The 20,029-nt window shown below is 32.9% G+C and overlaps 1 protein-coding gene and 1 long non-coding RNA gene across 2 annotated transcripts; both read right to left on the bottom strand.

Annotated features, from left to right (window-relative positions):
* Positions 1-500: 500 nt before the first annotated feature.
* On the bottom strand, positions 501-1,144 carry LOC145072260 (uncharacterized). The gene is made up of 3 exons (XR_013690960.1): positions 851-1,144; positions 692-773; positions 501-580 (listed from the first exon to the last, which is right to left on the bottom strand). It is a non-coding gene; the product is annotated as an uncharacterized LOC145072260 (long non-coding RNA).
* A 2,083-nt stretch (positions 1,145-3,227) lies between these two features.
* LOC145064211 (uncharacterized) lies at positions 3,228-6,541 on the bottom strand. The gene is made up of 6 exons (XM_079011701.1): positions 6,380-6,541; positions 5,746-5,978; positions 4,596-4,790; positions 4,163-4,507; positions 3,973-4,078; positions 3,228-3,899 (listed from the first exon to the last, which is right to left on the bottom strand). Exons 1-6 carry the CDS (start codon positions 6,539-6,541, stop codon positions 3,228-3,230), a joined length of 1,713 nt encoding a protein of 570 aa, XP_078867827.1.
* Positions 6,542-20,029: the final 13,488 nt, after the last annotated feature.

Genomic DNA, 20,029 nt, shown 5'->3' with positions numbered 1-20,029 from the left:
GACATTTTGTGGCACAAAAAAGTGCCACTAAAAACCAAAAAAGTGCCACTAAAGACACCCTCAGGAATCAGCGACACAGAAAAAAGTGCCACTAGAAGCGCTGCCACTAAAGACTTTTAGTGACACTTTTCGGTTGTGTCACTGCAACCCTTTTGGGTTTTAGTGACACTGTTTATATGCCACTATATTACTGTTGGCTTTTGTGGCCCTATTCTTTATGCCACTAGATACTTGTTTAAATAAAAACAACTTTCATGTTTTTAGTGACACTTTTTTTACCATAAAACATTTATATATAAAAAATAGGTCCGGTTTTTCTAATAAATTTAATGGAAAATAAAATAATAAAAAAATCCAATTAAGATAATAAGTACAAAACACAAAAGCATAATTAAATTAAAATTTAACTTGTCATACAACAATATTCTTAACATTTAAAACAAAAGATTCCAAAATGTTTAATAAGTCTAAACATTAAACTATCAAACTAGATATTAGTTCAGGAAGAAACATGAAAGTTGAATTGAAGATAAACTTTGCATACTTGCTTCTCTCTTTTATCCAACTTACGAGTGATTCACTATAATATTTTCCATAATAAATCACATACAAATATGTTACAATATCACCAATAATCACAACACATAAATAAATCATGGATCACGTGGTTATACTTGTTCAAAGTACTTACCATTGTTATGATGACTTTCAAATGAGGATCTTTGATTTCCTAGAGGAGAGTGATTAGGAACCACTGAAAAGCTATCAGGAACCTGAATAAAATATAGAATAATAATTACATTAACACATAGAGTAATAATATAAGAATAAATAATTTATATATAATTACCTGTAAGTTCAAATTGTTAAGCATTCCTGATATGTTTGCATTTGGAATATGATCCTTGACGAGATTGATGAGAACGCTTCATGCATTTTGAGTGCGACTCATCCCATCCTTTAGTTGTTGAACAGTTTCTGGATCAGTAGAAGATGAAGCACCATTGTCTTTTACAGCTGACATCCTACCTACACATCGAATGTACCCATGTTTCTCTGGACCCTTAACTCTCGAATAGTCATCATTTAAATAATCATCTTCATTCTGATGTATGTTTCTTGAGTTACTTGAAACAACTTGTAGGGAAGAGTACAAAATGAAACATGTTACAATACGAATTATTATCACTATACTACAAAATAAAACATACTATAATACTAGTTATTATTACTATACAAACTTATTATTAGTGATAAAACACATTACCATAATTTGGGCAACATTGTCATTAACAATACATCCATCTTTACGAGTACGAGTTATCCGATATATTTCTCCTCGTGATGGGTATGCACCATCATTTTTCGTTGCCTAAAACAAGAATTAAGTGTATTTAATAATTGATAAAGAAACAAACTTTCCATATATGATGTAATAGCCGGAATAATACCTCTTCTTGAGCAAGTCAGGCAAATGATTTTGTTCCCATAACATGAGGCTCTTGCATCTTTGCGCGACTAACTCTTTTTACATCACATGTTGTCTTTGTAATTACAATTATTGAGAAATTAGACTTAAACAATTGTTTTTATATTTTGAGCAATAAATATAAGTTAAGAAAAAATGCTACCTGATACTTTGGAGTGAACCAACGAGTCACCAGTGCTTTAAATTGATCTTTGTTCACTCGACTATCATTATCTGTTTTTCGTGCCACAATTTCATCAATGGTAAGGCTTGGGTCATATGCACGTGCTTTTAGTAAACCTTTCCAATGCCTCCATTTTTCCCCATGCTAAAAAATATCCATTTTTTATAGAAGTTGTTTCGGTAGGATGAATAACAAATTTTGACTGCAAATTAAACTTAAATATATTAACAAATACAAATAATAATAAAAGAACTTTGAATATTGTAATTTTCACTTACCTTAACAATTGAATACATATCCTCCTTTTTTTGTATGGGAACCTTTCTCCAGTCATCATATTGTATTCCAACATGATCAGCCATCCTCACAAGTGTCCCAAGAAATTGCATTAGCTCATTTCCTTCTTCTCCAACAGGTTTTCCAAACTTGTTAAATGTCACTACTATTTTTGTATCACCACTCATTTTCCACGTAGCAGATTTTACAGTATGACCTCTCACCTTCTTTTGAATTCCTTTTGAAAAACAGATACAAAAAAAATAAAAGGAAACAGTGAGTATACACGTAATAGATTTTTAAGGGACCAAGATTGTAACAATTATCTGTTACAAGGACCATTTCTGTAACAGCTATTTAAGAAACCATTTTTCCATTTATGTAATATATTACTGTATTAGGGACTGTTTCAAAATTCAGTAGTCGGTAACAGGTCCTTAAGGAACCATTATTTTGATGTTTTTTCCTGCAACATGGCCACTTTTCTAACTGTTTGCTGCCACAAGGGCATGCTTGTCCAAGAAAAGAAAAGTAGAAATATACACTCATGGACAATGTAACTGTTAGCTGCCACAGGGCCATTTTCCCTCTTTTGACTTCTATTTTTATTTTTCTCAATTTTATGAGTTTAAATTTTATTAATTAATAGTGAGCATGATGTGTATTGAAGTTAAATAGACTAAATAATCTACTGTCATAGGGACTGTTTCAAAATTCAGGAGTCATATTAATCCTAGTTTCACTTTCAAAATATGATGCCTTTATAAGAAAAAACTGAAAGTAAAATGTTATTTAGAACAAGAGCTTTTCATCATAAGTAACTAATCAGCCATTTTTTAAAAGGAATATATTGATTGCCGCAAAAAATGTGCTAACTAAAAACTCAGACTCATGTACTTTTACAATTTACCTGGATCAGATCCATGTTCAGAATTTTGTTGATCAATATCAGCAGATATCTCATTTTGGACGGATTGTTGGTTGATAGTCTGATTTTCTCCTTGAGAATTTTGCTGTTGATCGACAGTCTTGTCTGGACCTTGAGAATTTTGTTGGTGATGTTGAGCTTCAACATGGTCCTCAGTAGGTGTCATGCATAGTCTTTTACGCCTAGCCATCCTATGATTTACAAAACAATGTAACTTAAATTATCAATGATAGATAAATTTGAGAATTTAGCCACCATCATATATTATAGTCGGTATAAAAAAAACGTTTGGTACATCAAATGTGTTATCATATGGATAATATCAAAGACAACTACAATGAAGAATATATGTTATATGCCATAAAAATAATCTAGTCATCTTCAATTTCTTCACTATCTTCGCCTTCAACTTCCATTTCTAGTGTAACATCCATTCCATCATATCCATCATCTCCTACTCTATGTAAGCTTGGCACATAAAATGTGTCATCATATGGATTTCTAGCGGCTTGATCATCAACTCCACCCATGTCAAATAGATCTCTTACTTTTACATGTCTCACGACCTCCCAATCTACATTCTTAGGATCAGTAGCATAGAACACCTTGTCAGCTTGTGAGGCCAAAATAAATGGATCATCCATTAAATTAGCACCTATATCTGTCTTGTATGAAAAATTCACTAAAGTTACACCATTATCTTTCTTGCAACCCCTATTGACGTCAACCCAATCACATTTGAATAAAACTACTCGTATGAAACCAGAGTAGTTTAACTCAATAATGTCATTCAATCTACCATAGTAGTTAACCACACCTTCAACAGGCCTTCTATCTCGACTACTAGCATAACTCGCACCATGTACAGTAACAACTACTCCACTATTTTGTGTTCTTAGAAATTCCTCACGTTTTATAGTATGAAACCGGTATCCCTTAACAAGGTAACCTGAGTATCGTTGCACGATATTTAATGGACCACGAGCAAGCCACTTTATTTCTTCAGTAACAGCTACATCTCGTTGCTCTTCCATGTGTGCAACCTATTTTTTTAGTTTAGGTTAGAATTTCAAAGATCAATACATAATACACACAATCTTTGTTTTCCCATATTACCCTTTTTTTAAACCAATCACTAAACTGTTGACAATGAATCTTATCAATTCCATACTCAGGTATTCGACGAGACCGATTTTGACCCTTGATTAGCCTTTTGTGTTCTCTTCAAAAATAAAGCATACTTTTTGTAAACTACAGGCCAAACATGAAGTCTATAAAAAACATAAAGAAATGTAGTTGATCTTACTCTCGAAAAGAAGTAACTGATTCGATATTAAATAACACATAGCGATGTGCTTGAGCAAGCGACATCTCATCCAAGACAGTATTTGAGTTTGTCCTTCGTTTTTTAAACGAAGATCCTGAATAGACTTTATGACCCAATGGACGACCAGGACAAAGACTGTTAGATTCTTCAATCTCATTTTGGTGGCCTTCATTATCATTCCTAATTGGTCTAGTGAAAATTGTTTCTACTCCCGTGAAATATCTAGAGCAAAATTTTATACTTTCTTGAGCTAAATAACCTTCAGCAATAGAGCCTTCAGGATGAGCTCTATTGTTTACATACGACTTAAGTGTTGAAAGGATCCTATGTATTCATAGATAACAGAACATCTTAAAATACTAACAAAAGTAGAGGTAAATTGAAATATTAAAAGAAAAAAAAACCGCTTTACCTTTCGATAGGATACATCCATCGGAAAGCAACAGGGCCTCCAAGCTCAACCTCTCTAACTAAGTGGATTATCAAGTGTACCATCACCGTGAAGAAGGAAGGAGGGAATATCTTCTCCAATTTGCATAAAATGACAACAAATTTAGCATAGAGAAACTCAAGATCAAATGGAGATAGGTCTTTATAGCAAATGATCCTAAAAAAATCACACAACTTAATTATAACTGAGACTACGTGATCTGGAAAGCTTCCACGTAATGCAATAGGTAAGTACTCTTGCATCAACATATGGCAGTCATAGCTTTTTAGCCCAATTAGTGTCTTGTCTTTTAAGTTGCACACATCGAGATATGTTGGATGAAAATTCATCTGGAGCTTAATTGACTTAAGGGTTTTCAGGAACCTAGATTTCTCAGTCCGAGTCATTTGATAACATGTTTTTGGCAAGAAAGTAGTATTGCTTCTTGGTCGCTTCTTTGGAAGCAAATATTTTCTTATGCCAAGTAGTTTTAGATCAATTTTTGCTTTATAATTATCATTCGATTTCTTATCTTGATCCAAAAAGGTGCCAGTAAAATTTTCAGAAACATTCTTTTGTATGTGCATCGGATCAAGATTGTGACGTAACAACAAATGTTTCCAATATGGCAACATAAAGAAAATACTTTTCTTTTTCCAAGGACCATCATCAACACATTAGACAAGATATTCATTATCACCTAACTATTGAAGAACATCCTCACCAGTAACAGGATTAGGAGCTTCTCTTATCTCTGTTTTTTCAACAAAGGATCTAGTGTCTTTACGCCAATGATGATCAACTGGAAGCCATCTTCTATGACACATATAACACCACTTTTTCCTTCGGATAGCCATCTAGAATTAGTTTCAAACCTACACACAGGACAAGCACTTTTTCCCTTGGTACTCCACCCAGACAAGTTAGCATAACCAGGAAAGTCAGATATTGTAGAAAAAATTGATGCCTTTAATTGAAAATGTTCTTTCGTTGATGCATCAAATGTATCAACTCCCACAACTCCTTCAATTCTTTTACTAAAGGTTGCATGTAGACATCTATCTTGTTTCTAGGACTTGATGGACCAGGTATGATTAAAGAGAGAATGAAGTTAGGTTGTTTCATAACCAACCATGGTGGTAAGTTATAAGGAATAAGGATGACCGGCCAAATACTATGTGTTGTGTTCATTGTCCTAAATGGATTGAAACCATCACTTGCAAATGCTAAATGAACATTGCGAGGATCACTTGAAAATTCAGGACTCTTCCGATCAAAATCTTTCCAAGCTAAAGCATCAGCAGGATGTCGTAGTTTTCCATCGTTAACACGTTCTGCATGATGCCACTTCATAAGGTCAGCTGTCTTCAATGAAATGAACAATCTATGAAGTCTAGGCTTTAAAGGGAACCAACGTAATATTTGCTTTCTTATTTGTTGGACTCATTTCGTTAGATGAATTATCTTCAGGAACTATCCATCTAGACGATCCACAAATAGAACAATATTCATCTTTCTCTTTATCCTCCCAGAACAACATGCAACCATTAGGACATGAATGGATTTTTTTCATATCCAAGTCCTAGTCTTGATATCATTTTTTTCACTTGTTGAGTTGTTTTAGGAAACAATTTTCCTTCAGGTAACAAATCTATTAAAAACTCTAGCAGCATGGAAAAGGATTTATTACTCCACCCATTAAAACACTTCAGATGGTATAAATGAACAACACATGATAATTTGTTGTATTTGGAATTCGGATAAACCTTTTCTTCAGCTTCCTTAAATAGATCATGAAATTTACTTCTTACATTGTTCGCCTCTTGACCATTATTCACATTATCCTCGCTTGGTTCTACTTGGTTTCCACCAACTACCTCATTCAACAATCCATGCATGTCATGCTGAAATATCACTTCTTCCTCCATCTGCGTCATATTTGGAGATGCATTCGACGAGCCTTCCCCATGATATACCCATATAAAGTATTCCGGATGAAAGCCCCAACATATAAGATGATCAACAATATCTCTTCTTGTTGAATAATACATATTCAGACAATGTGAACACGGGCATAATATTTTTCCTTCAACACTTGATTTTTCAAATGCAAAATTTAAAAAAAAAATTGCACCCCACTAATGAATGATTCACTAGATCTAGGTGCAAGATACATCCAAGATCTATCCATATTTAATCCTAACGAAAAGTGTCAGATGCATATGTTAGTAACTAATAACCAAAACAATGACTACAAAACTACCACTAATACGTAGATTATATACTTTATATGACCAAAATATTAATAAGTAATAAAATAATTATAGCATAAAACAAAATGTTTGTTAAACACTTAAAGTACTAAAGTATGTTTTAAATTAAGAACGTTAAAAAAATTTAATTGTTTTTTTTTTGTTTTCGATTAACTAGAAAGTTGTTTTTCTAGTTAAGTATTCAAATATTAAGCCAATTTTTTTGTTAAGGACTTAACTGTTAGAATGTTTGAAGAAATATAGCTATTTTTCTGTTAAATATTAACCAGGTGTAACATGGATTTCATAAATATAAACTTTTTGGTAGTAGTATCAGTATAATTACAAGCCAATAATCCAATTCCATATACTAAATATTTAAGCCCATTTGCAACCAAACCAAAGGAACCTGATGTAATTAACTAGCCGCACACAGCTTTAGAATGAAGAGGGACCGACTAATAAGCTGTTATTGAATAATGGCCTATGAGAAAACATCCACAACATCAATTAACCAAGAAACTAAGAAATCTAAACCTAAATAAACACTTATCGAGTAATAAGCACATGTAAAATAACATACATAACTTTAATTGCACAGGGGATGGGAGAAGAGACGATAAGGGGGAAAATAAATACATAACTGTTAAACCCTAAAATGATCAAGAATCGTGGAAGAAACCTGGTGTAGGAGGTAAGATGACGATGGCGATGGGGATGGAGATGGAAACTCTGATAAAGACAACGACGTGGAATCGAACAGGTGCCAGGAATGAACAGGAAGTGAGAAAGGGATTTTCACTTTTCAGCTTATGGGGGGGGGGGGGGGGGAAATTTTCCAAGGCATAGAGGGAAAATTTGGGCAACCAGGATTCTAAGTAATTTTTATTTAGATCAGGAGGGAAAAGCCAATTAATTTTTATTATGATTTTATAATTATGAAATACAATAAATACAATATTTATATAAATATATTTTAGTAATTATATTTTAAAAGGTTTACTAGTATTAAATTGAAACATAAGTGGCATTAAATATTAAGTGCCATTAAATCCCTAATTTTATAGTGACACATAAAAAGTGCCACTAAAAATGTATTATAGTGGCACAAAAAAAAGTGCCACTAAAGGTTTGTGCCACTAAATGTCATTTTATTTGTAGTGTTTGGAGTAGATACCATTCATGATCTACTTTTTTTTTTTCTGAATTCCACATACATCATTGTTGGTTCTTTGTCTTTTTTGAAAATGATTCAACAAAGTTCTATTCAATGGCACTTAGTAATATCTTGTTTACTGATTTTCCATGTCTTGGTTCTATAGATGTTTGCCTCTATAGTTACCACAATGTCTAAGTATGATGGAAATACTAAGTCAATGGAGAAATTGAATCCTGCGATTAACTGTTACCTCTAGTTTAAGAAGGTCATGCAGAGAAGCATCAGCGACTAAAAGAAGCAAAAAATCCATCATATAATCCTCATACAAATGAATGAATTAAGAGCTTAGCATCACTAAGACCTTCTCTAATCAAGAAGAAACCAGATAAAATTAAGGAACATATAGGGTCAAGTCCTTTGAGGAGGTCTAATACTAGTAAGAAGTGTCTTCATGGGGATTGAATTCTTTAAGAATTATATTCTTTAAGCATTCTTCAAGAATGATCGAACTCCTCGATTTGTATAAAAAACTTATGGTACAGACCTGCATATCAATTTTTATTCTTTAATTCTTCAATAATACTTGAATTTTCAAGACTTTTATTCAAGTGTTCTTTAAGAATGCTTGAATTCTTCAAAAATTGTAAATTGTATTCAGTTGAAATTTCTTATACAAGTTATATATTTTATTCTCAAAGAATGTAATTTTGTAACTAATGTATATTTTGTGAATATTTTATAAAACAGTGTTGTAGATTCTATAAAAATATGTTATAGTATGTTCATGTATTCTTAAAGAATTATATGTGAAATAAATGCTCCGTGTAATTGAAATTAATTAAATTCATTAAAAACACTACATTTCTATAAGAATCCTTTGTGCAATTAAAATTTATTAAAATCATATTAAAATTGAAATTGAAATTGATTAAGACGTTATAAGAAAAACCATCAAACATATATCCTTAAACTCCCCCTTCCTAATTTGTTTATCACCAAAATGTCACTTACCATTTTGATGGTTTCAATATTGAAAATAATTATTTTTCATTTCATTTTTTATCCTAACACTCCATTCTTTTTAATTTAATGGATACAAGTTGGTCATACATTTACACTATAATTACAATTCATATTTAATCCTAATTATATATATATATATATATATATATATATATATATATATATATATATATATATATGGCTTAGGGAATATGTGGCTGTTATGTATCTAATATTACGTATAGAACCATCAAAAACTACATAGTTTTAACAAAATACAATCAAATCTCTCTACCATCTTTCTTGTATTATCTATTAGACTAGATGATAGGCTTTGTACATATTTTTATGGAGTTTTAAATATTTATTTTTGCACCTCAAACCATGTATAAAAATACATTATCATCTACCTATAAATCTTCATATTCAAATTAAATATAAAAAACTATAGTGAAAGATTGAAATTGTTCATTAAAACCCCAAAAAACTTCTTTCCATAAAACATCAAAAAGAACCATGCAAGTATATATATATATATATATATATATATATATATATATATATATATGGTAGGTGTCAAAGAAAGTTATGAAGCCTACTAGAGGTCTAATATAAACAACATATTCGAAATACATAGATGTTGGAGATAAATTATGAAATAAGAAATAATATGAGCTGAAAAGCAATAGGAAGAAGCTAACATAGAAAAAAAAAATGTGTTTTTTAATCAAAATGAAGTCAATTTTGATGGTTCTATACCTAATATTACATACATGATAAGCATATATTCACTTTTTCTATATATATATATATATATATATATATATATATATATATATATATATATATATATATATATATATATATATATGAGATCCATTGAGATCACTGAATTTTTCAGATCATTAATATCACTTTTTCAACCCTTGTTTTAGAACTTATCTTCAATCGAAAAAAATAACTAAAAATATATAGATTCATGAACTTTCAACCTCTTTCCATATTGATATTTGTGTTTTTACATATATCATAAAGTGTTTCCCCTATGCACATCAATAGAAAAATCGTACCTTTTTTTTCCAACGAATTACCTTCTACATTAACATCTTAACCTATTAAGATGTTTTTCATCCGTACATCAATATGCATATTTTCATATGCGTATATGTGCACATGTATATGAAAAATGTTTTTTCGAGTGATATTTTCATATATGTATATGTGCACATATATGCAATTTTTTTAATTTTTTCAAGATATTTATAAGAAAACATCTTAATTGGTTAAGATGTTGCTATAGAATGTAATTCATTGAAAAAATCTCAAAACAAAAAAAAACGTTTTTTCATGTGATGTGCATATGGCACACAATTTTCGTTATATGCAATTTTGTCACACCCCAAAACCGAAACGGTGGAAACGTTCTGGGGTGGATGACGTCATGTCAAGTATCACAACATATGCAGTATAGTAATCAAAGTACAACAACCAAGTCATTAATAGTAATAATTTTACATAGTTTACATTACATAGAAACATCAAGGTAATACAAATAATAGTATAAGTGCAGCTTGGTACTAAACGGTCTTCACCAAAAGCGTCTAGGATGTACCTGTCTATTGCTGACCTGAGAATACAAGTTATTTGAAAGCGAGTATCAGCATTTTTACAAATGCTGGTGAGTTCATAAGTATTTAGTGTCATTTGTGTGAGTTCAAAATAACTTTATAAAAGTAGTAGTTTTAGAGTCTATAGTGTATTAGAGTCCTTTCCAGAAAATCCTATATTTTCTTAAATAAAAGTAGTCTTCTACCAAGACCCGACAGAGTTATGTTGTAAAAAGTAATTGTCCCTTAAACACTATCATTACCAAAATATGGTGTTTGATTTTATGGAAATTAGGAGAATATTACTAGTAAAAGGACTAAGGGAAAATATCATATGCCTCAGCAGAAGATACTACTAACTATGGCAAAGAAATCATAGACTCTAGGAGAGTGTCGAATGAACGACACGCCTGGCTCAGTCTAACAAAAGGGAGACACAGACCCCAGACGGTATAAAATGAAAGATACGTCTAGCAAGGTCTAAAAACAGTGAAAACAGACCCCAGACAGTATCAACTGTCACACCCCAAAACCAACAACGGCAGAAACGTTCTGGGGCGGAGGACGTCATGTATAGTATCACAACATAGTAAATGTAAATAAGCAAACAACATCATCCATTGCATTAAATATATAATTTTAATACAAGCATGTTCTGTACAGTTATAGACACCAAAATAATGTAAATCAAAATAATCAGATGAGTCTTGGATGCACTCCATCTTCTCAAAAGCTGGCATCGGTACCTGTCTACTGATGACCTGAGAATACAAGTTATTTTGAAAGAGTTTATCAGCATTAAGCTGGTGAGTTCATAAGTATTTTAGTGTCAATGTTTGTTGTCAAAAACGTTTGAACCTGTCTCAATGTATAAGTTTGTAAAATGTAAGTAAGTGTTTGAAAGTGTTTGTAAAAGTTTGAATCTCTCAGAAAAACCTATATTTTCTATTAAAGTAGCCTTCTAACAAGGCTTAACTGTTTGGTATACTCGTTTGTTGTAAAAGTGTGTAATTTCCCAAGTGTAACTATCATTTAATAAAATATAGTTTGTACATCAATGTTTAAGTGAGGTTATCACTAAAATATGTAATGGGTAAATCATTGTAGTACTGTAGTTTTGTATTATAGGAACTACTGCTGTACTAACTACCTTAAACCGGATTTATATTAAGGTATAATGTGATAAATTGCACCATGCTATCGACTGGTAACAACGACATAATGAATGGTCGTAATAACGAAATGACGTTTGGCACCCGCAAACCTGCAGGTCCGGTTGTAGCTAGCAGCAAGGTGTAGGATAGTCAATCCAGTATAGATCTATACGCAAACTCACACTCTCCCTCCAAGAGAATTCTAGCTACAACTCGGGCCATGACATTTAAGGCATGCTCCGATACAGTGGATCACAATTGTTAACGTATTCTTGTATATGTAATGTAATGTTTCTCTTTCTAGTATAGTTGTATATGTTCTCCTCCTAGTATAGTTGTATATGTTCTCTTTCTAGTATAGTTGTATATGTTCTCTTTCTAGTATAGTTGTATATGTTCTCATTCTAGTATAGTTGTATATGTTCTCATTCTAGTATAGTTGTATATGTTCTGTTTCTAACATAGTTGTATATGATCCTGTGTTACCCCGATGGTAACTCACTAATGATGTACTGATAAGTATGAATATGGAAGTACTTTTATGTCTATATATGTATATATGATATATAAGTAATATTGAAACGACCTTCGGACGGTTACTCGAAATCCCACCAGACCACATCCAAATCGAGAAAAAGGAAATAGGGCGGATGGCCTTCCTAAGCCCTTTAAACATTTCTTATATATCTATACATATATGGGCATGCATTTTATAAGGAATAAACTAAAGTTTAAAAAAAGCATTTGATAAGTAAAAGAGTTTGTAAAACATTTTGAAGTAAAACAGTTTGATAAACAGTTGGAACAGTGAATAAATCATTGGTTTTCTAGTTATTAATCACATGTGATTAATGCAATCACATGTGATTGATGCAATAACTATAAATATTTAACTTTTATCCCCCCCATAAAGTATTTAAAACATTTAAAAGCATTTCAAAGGTTAATTAAAGGGGTATGAACTCACTTGTGGTGAGTGGATTGGATTGAAGTATCGGATACCGTGCTAGGTGGCAAACGGAGACTTGTTCACACGCACGAGCCTAGTTATCATATAATGAGCATATATATAACTAATTAGCCAAATAATAACTTAACAAAATAAATTGGGACACTTAGGAACATGTAAACACTTTGTATAAGTGTTATAGGTCCTAATGGTTGCATCTAAGTTGATATGGGACAAGGCAAAAGGGTTGAAAAGCTTCCAAGGACCTTGTATAAGAGTTTACCACCCAACAAACCCCACCCTTGGAGTTTACGGTCGTAAACCCTTGAGTTTACGGCCGTGAACTCCACTCTTGGTGGTTTTGGGTGTTTTAAGGTGCTAAATGAATCCTAGAATAAGCCTAGCATTGGTAGAATAATCCTTTAGGTAGTTTAAGGCCCGAGAATGCTCCATTGAGGATTTTACGTCCTAAAGACCATAACCCCTAGAGTTTACGGCCGTAAACTCCTATGGGGTGTTTGTTTTAATTCTTTTAGGCCTCTTGCACAAGTAGGATAGCTTCTAGGTTTTTGATTTAGGCTAAGGGGGACTTTAGGCACACTTTGGTGCATTTACTTGGAGTTTACGGCCCAAGAGTATTTCTTGGCCGTAAACTCCCTTGTAGGGATGATTTTGATGTGTTTTACTCCCCATTCAAGCCATAAGTAATAGAGAGTTAAAGTCTAAAGCCTTAGGGGTGATTTAGGGCTCACTTTGGCCCTTGAAAATGGTGTTTACGGTCCAAGAAACTCTTGGGCCGTAAACTCCAAAAGCTTAGTGTTCTTGGATGATTCTAGCCTCAAAAGATCCTACATTAAGTCCTTAACTAGTTGTCTAACAAGGAATTGGGACTAGGTAGCCTTAAAGCTCCATTTTGGAGTTTACTCCCCAAGAACGTTCTTGGGCGGTAAACTCCCGGATCTTGCATTTTAGACATGTAAACAATGTTATTAAGCATATAACTAGTATTAAAACACATCTAGGAAAGTAGACTCACGATTTGGGATGAAAACCCGAAGATCCGTGAGAGAGAAAATGGCTTTTCTCTAGTTGGAAATGTGAATAATGAATTAATTTAATTCAGAAATCTATTTATAGTCCTGAAATATTTTGGCAGAAAATATTTTTATTCCGGAATTTGATTCTAAAATTATGAAGTTTTGAAAGGCTCAAGTTTCACAAACCCATGAGCATCCACTCTCCTGATAATTCCTTAAATGTAGACCCTAATGTACACAAACTTATTCGGAAAAGTATGAAATTCACTAAAACTGGACTAACTTCTATTGAATAGATAATGTTCGTACAAATGGAAATTTCGGGTTGTCACATCAACTGAATGGTACGTCTATCAAGGTCTAAAAAAAGTGAATACGGACCCCAGACAGTATCAAATGAATGATACGTCAAGCAAGGTCTAAAACAAAGAGTGAATGTGAACTCGTATGTAACCATGCTGATCAACTATAGAGTATCCGATGACCCTCTAGGTCACGCGTAGAGGTAGTGGCAGTAGTAGTAGTGGCTTCATGTCACCCATGGGCCTTACCGGAGCGAACTGTAGCTAGTAGTCAGGGTGTGGGAGTGTCAGTCCCGTATAGATCTATATGTTGGATTAGTGTCTAAGTCCATAACTATTTTGGTATGTACTTGACCCGATGGTGCATGGTCCTTTTGGGTTACCTTCACCAAAGCAACTTGATAGGATGAATTATGGAGAGAGGGGATTAATTATGATTTATTAATATATTATGAGAATAATATATTAAAGGAGAAATCATATTGTTTAATTAATATTAGTCAATAATTAATTAAGAATTAATTTTGTGGCTAAAAGACATTAATTAAACTTAAGGGACTAGAACTGTCAATTGTATGATACTTGAATATTGAGCTAATGGACTCCATATTAAAGGAGTGGATGAATTCTATGGGGAAACCCATTAGAAATCGTCCCAAGGCCTTTAAGGAAGGAGCCCATGGGTTGCTTAGGGCTTAAGCATCCAAATTAGGGTTTCCTTGTTAGATAACCCTAATAGCCTCACTATTTAAAGAACCCTTATGCCCCAAAAACGTGGTGACCTTGTTGATTAGGGTTTCCACACGTTTTAGGCAGCCTCCTTCTCTTCTCTTATTCATCCTCTTGCTATTGGTGTTTGTGAGCCATTAGAGGAGTGACATTTGTGACACTAAGCTTTCTAAAGTCAATACAAGAAGGATTTGAGATTGTTATTGCTACATAACAATCAAGGTATGATCTAAACCCTAATTTATATGTTATATTGATTATCATATGCTAGATCTAGGGTTTATAGTCTTGGATAACTTGCATGTACAATAGAGAAACCTGGATCCAAGCATTAGGGTTTGTATGAGCACATAGGATGTTCTTATAGCTAAAACCCATCAGTGGTATCAGAGCCTTAATTGGTTTCTATTGTATTGATGCCTTGTGTGTTTTTTCAAGTTGCAAAAGTGTTTTTTGAGCTCCCTGCCTGATGAACTCGGCGAGTACCACAGTATACTCGGCGAGTAGGCCTCAACTCGGCGAGTCCAATGTGGTACTTGGCGAGTTTGAGCGTCAGATGGAGCTATTTTCGGGATTTCTTGCTGTTTTACTCATGGATACTTGCCTTATCTGTTCTAGGTCATTAAAATCCGATTTTAATCAATTTTATGAGTATATCCTTGATTAAACAAAAGATAGTTACCAATTGATTAGATAATAACTTCCTTATATGATAAAATTTGATTATTTGTATTAATTGGGTAACTTATTTTGTAAGAAATTGAAATTATGTCAAATATAGATAATGATAAAATTAATTGTTTAACTTATATTATTTGTTATTTGATCCTTGTGTTATGAAAAAGGTTTCAATATTTCCCCTTTAGGTTTTATAGTTTAAATTTGAACTCAAAAGTTTTGTTTGAAATTTAAATAGTTGAAACCTTAATGTTTTGAAAAGTTTCAAGACTTGCCCTCAAGTTTTGGAATTTAAATTTTTAATTAAAAGGCTTTGATACATTTAAATGCTAAACCCTAATGTTTTGAAATGTTTCAAGATTTGCCCTCATGTTTTGGAATTTAAAAGTTGAATAAAAGTTTAATTTAGGAATGTTAAATTCTAAAACCTTAGTGATGTTTTTGAAAAGTTCATATCACACCCTTATGGTTTTATTAATTATTTAAGGTGTATAATTAAAAGAAGTTTAATAAATCCATAAAGTTTTGGTTTACAATTTAATTGAATTAAAAGTATAATTGTTAAATTTGACCACATAATATTTTAAAAGTGTAAAATACACCCTATACTATATATAACATTAAAAGTCTAACATTATATATATGTATGAGTAAAATTCAGTATTACCGTTAGTAGGCCTCATTCACGAAGTTGGTCTATAAGGGGTGTTTAAGGAAATTGCCTATAAAATGGCGATTGAATGGGTATCCACTCTTACCCACCGCACTCTTGACTAGTGGAGGGTCGTTAGCCGAACGGGTAGGATGGGATAGAAACCTTCCATTATAAGTATAATGAAGTACAAAAGTAACTAAATGTTTTACAAATTCCCAATCTTAGTTACTTTAGGCAAAAGTAAATTGATGCAATTCCATGAAATTACACTTTGTGCCCTTGCGAAGACGTTAGTGGAGCATGTGTGGTTTACCGGCACACTAAATGGTTCTAAGCAAAGGTAGCAAAGGGTGACTCAATGTTTGTCATAGTTCGGTGGAGCGTGTGTGGTCTACCGGCACATCGAATAGGTGACGTTAACATGTGGGGGCACCATGTAAGTTTGCATGGTTATTCACACCCGCTTTGTGATCCTCGGCATCCCAGTCACAAACTAGAGGGGCATATCAAGATTTAAACATGCCCTTGAAATGTTCAATGAATCTCATAGGATCTAGGAGTTTTTCATAGATTTAAAACTTAAATTTCTTTTTCGTTTTTCATGGTGGAAATTAGTGAATCGTCATTAACTTACCTTCAAATATTCTGCAACTAGATTACGGCATCCCTTTTCTAGGTTGTAGCGTATTGTGTTGGGTCCTAGCCTTAATATCTCATTTGGGTGATTTATTAAGGACTCAATCTATCAACTAACTTGAATTTATTTTTCTCCCGTTTTGTAGATGTCAAAGTACGACAACTATGGTCTTCCCAAATCCCGTGGAACAAGCATTCCACATGAAGATGATATTCCACGATTCAATCGAGGAATAAGAAATCATGCTTCACTTCCTCAACCTCCTCCAATTATTCTCCCTAACCTACAAGATCGAAGAATTGAAAGGTTCAATGTCACTAAAGCCCTATTGGAAATGAAACATGAAGATGGTAAACGCGTGTGTGCCCACGTTCTAGGAATGAAATCACACATCGATAGGTCGATAATGTTGGGTGCGTCATTCCCTGATAAGTTGGTTGTGAAGTGGGTTCTGCAGTCGCTTCCTAAATCATATAATGAGTTCAAAAGAAAGTATTATATGATGGATCATGACGATAACCTCATTGACCTAACTTACATGCGCATTGCTACTGAATCAGAAATGATTTGGCAAAGCAATGGAACATATTTGTTGGGAGAGTCAACCAACCATGCTTCTGAGTACGTTCTAGGAGAATCGACCTGCGTTTGCTGCCAAGAGAAAGGGCGTTGGATACAAGTCTGCCCTAAGAGCTTGAAGAGTCCAGAAGATGGGAGAGTCAAAGAGTATGGTTGTGCTTCAGGTAAGATCCACTATCTAACTCCATTAAGTTCCTATTCGTTGATTCTTAATACATGATGTGATAAGATTACATTTGAATGTTTTGTAGGATCTGTGAAAAGAGAGGAAGCTTGATGGAAGAGCAAGATGAATCTAATCACAAGAAATGGATCTCGATCGCATGGACTTGAAGATTAGATTTTGAGCTTAGAAAGTTATAATAGAATTGTTAGGAATATTTGACTACACATTTTTTCAGTTGATTTAGCATTGTAAGGACAAATATTTTTCCGCTGCTTTTATGAATAAAATAAATTTTGGTTTGACTCATTTATTTATTTATTTTCTTGCAATGAAATCATTATGAAAAATTGATGTTCGTATATTTCTACAACGAGTGGATGTGATTCTTAATTATGATAATTGTGGAAATGTCAAGAATTTACCAAATAGGGAGAGTTTCTCATCGCCCAAGGTTCAATTGGACAGAAACTTGGAATCATGCAACTTGGTTACACGATGAATGAGAAATTTCATATTTGTAAATTAGACTAATTCATTGACCAATTGTCAAGTGAAGGACTGAGAGATCGAGTACACAAAGTTGCGTGTTGATTAAGTCCACCACAAGAGTAACAAAGATATTCGTCATGATTTACTAAAAGTTTAGTAAATGTGATAATACTTACAAGATTAAGTGTAATTCTGAATTGATTGAAAGAGTTTAAATCAATAGCAGAACGAATAAGAAGAATCAAGTAGGCAGAAAGATAAAAGTTTATCTATTCTAAGAAGAAGGGAGGGTACCTTTTATGCTTTATGATATGTCTTAATGATTAAGAACCATATCTCAATTGATCCTCTAAGTAAGTCTTAGTACAATTGTATGTCTGAGAAGAGGAATCAAGAATTGAAGAAATGGTTAAATCAAGAAGTCAATCATACTTCATTCCAAAACAAGTCTTAGAGTTAAGATTGTAATATTGAGTGGCAAGTCTTAAGAAGGTTTATAACATTCATCAAATGTAGAATTTGGAAAAAGGCTTTCCTATTCTTGCACATTTGAAATTAGAAAGTTGTGATGTCTTGGATAAGACAAAGACCAACTAGCACCAATTTTATGAAATGTTTTGTCTTGATAAAGGCTACACTAACTCTTGAATATTTGGTTGTCAAGAAATGTTTATTGACAAGAGAATATTATATGTCAAGGAGTCAGTGGGAGTCTTAATGGTCTTGAAAGGTTTCAAGAACAAATCAAGAATAAACCTTATCAATCATCACTAGCACACGGGTAGAGGTTTACAACCTATCGTGTTGACATTACCTTATTTCTATGCCGTTCCAATTGAGTTAATTATGCATGTGAGCCCTATGAGTTCTCATTCGAATGCATAAAAGGCAAGCACCTTGATCAATGAAATGTACATTGATAAGAAAGGGTGAGCTACTTATACTTGGAAGATATGGTGGGCAGTTGTGTTACCATAAGGCAAGAAATCAAGATTAAGAGTTCGGTCCATATGAGTTTGAATTTGTCATAAACTTTGGTTTTAACAAATTCACATGGATAGGAACACATACACCATTAAAATCTAAGTGTCATAAGATTCCCTCCTTCATGAAAATGATTGTGAGGAAATGCTTTCACTAAGGAAGATTTTAAGAAGATAGTGATTGTGAAAATTGGATTCTCGAATTCGATTATGGTTACGGTATCCCTTTCCATGATTCGAATTGTGAGATTTGGCAATTAGTCTAAATTGTTAAGACACACATATGAGCTATCTAAGACAAAGGTGTATAAGTTCGAGAAGCCTTGATAAAAGATTATCAAAGCATTAGGTATTAGAAACATGAACTTAAGAAATTCAATAAGTATTGTTTTTCTAGAAGTTAAGCTGTCTTCTGAATACATGTCAAAGCTAGTGGGAGCATAAGTGTTATGTTTATAATAATCATCGTAATATTGGGAGCATAAATGTTATGATTGTATGTTTACTAAGGAAAGTATTGCAAGTTAGCAATATTAATTATAGAAAACAAGAGTCATACTTTGCAAAGTTGTAAGGGTTGAATAGCTGTTTTGCTATAATTAAGGGAGAGAATATTATGCTTCATTTCAAATCTAAAGGCTTAGGTTGTGGAATGTTAATAAATTTAGTCAAGGATACATAGTGCGTTCTTAAATTTCGATTATGATTACGACATTCCTCTTCATAATTCGAATTGTGAGAACGTAGCACATAAAATATTATGGCAGAAGATTGATAAAGTATCATATCTTTATGTAAGACATTATGCATCGTGTCCCATACGCTTCGGGTTTAGGATCGATTGAAAATGCTATAATATTTGACCATTCTAAACTTTTCCAAATGTCTAGTGCATTTAGTGGGAAAAGGATAAGAATCGGTTTTGACTAAGATAATTAAACAACTATCAAAGGACAATCCAAAGTTCGTCGAGGATTGGTCGCTTGTGAGTAGTTGGAGGTATAGTATTGGATGGACTATATTATGAATAGATAAGAT

Source organism: Lactuca serriola, chromosome 1 (assembly GCF_051521515.1).
Source record: "Lactuca serriola cultivar US96UC23 chromosome 1, Lser_US96UC23_V15, whole genome shotgun sequence".
NCBI lineage: Eukaryota > Viridiplantae > Streptophyta > Magnoliopsida > Asterales > Asteraceae > Lactuca > Lactuca serriola.
Note: the sequence above shows the minus strand (reverse complement) of the source record. Positions and strands in the feature narration are given on the sequence as shown.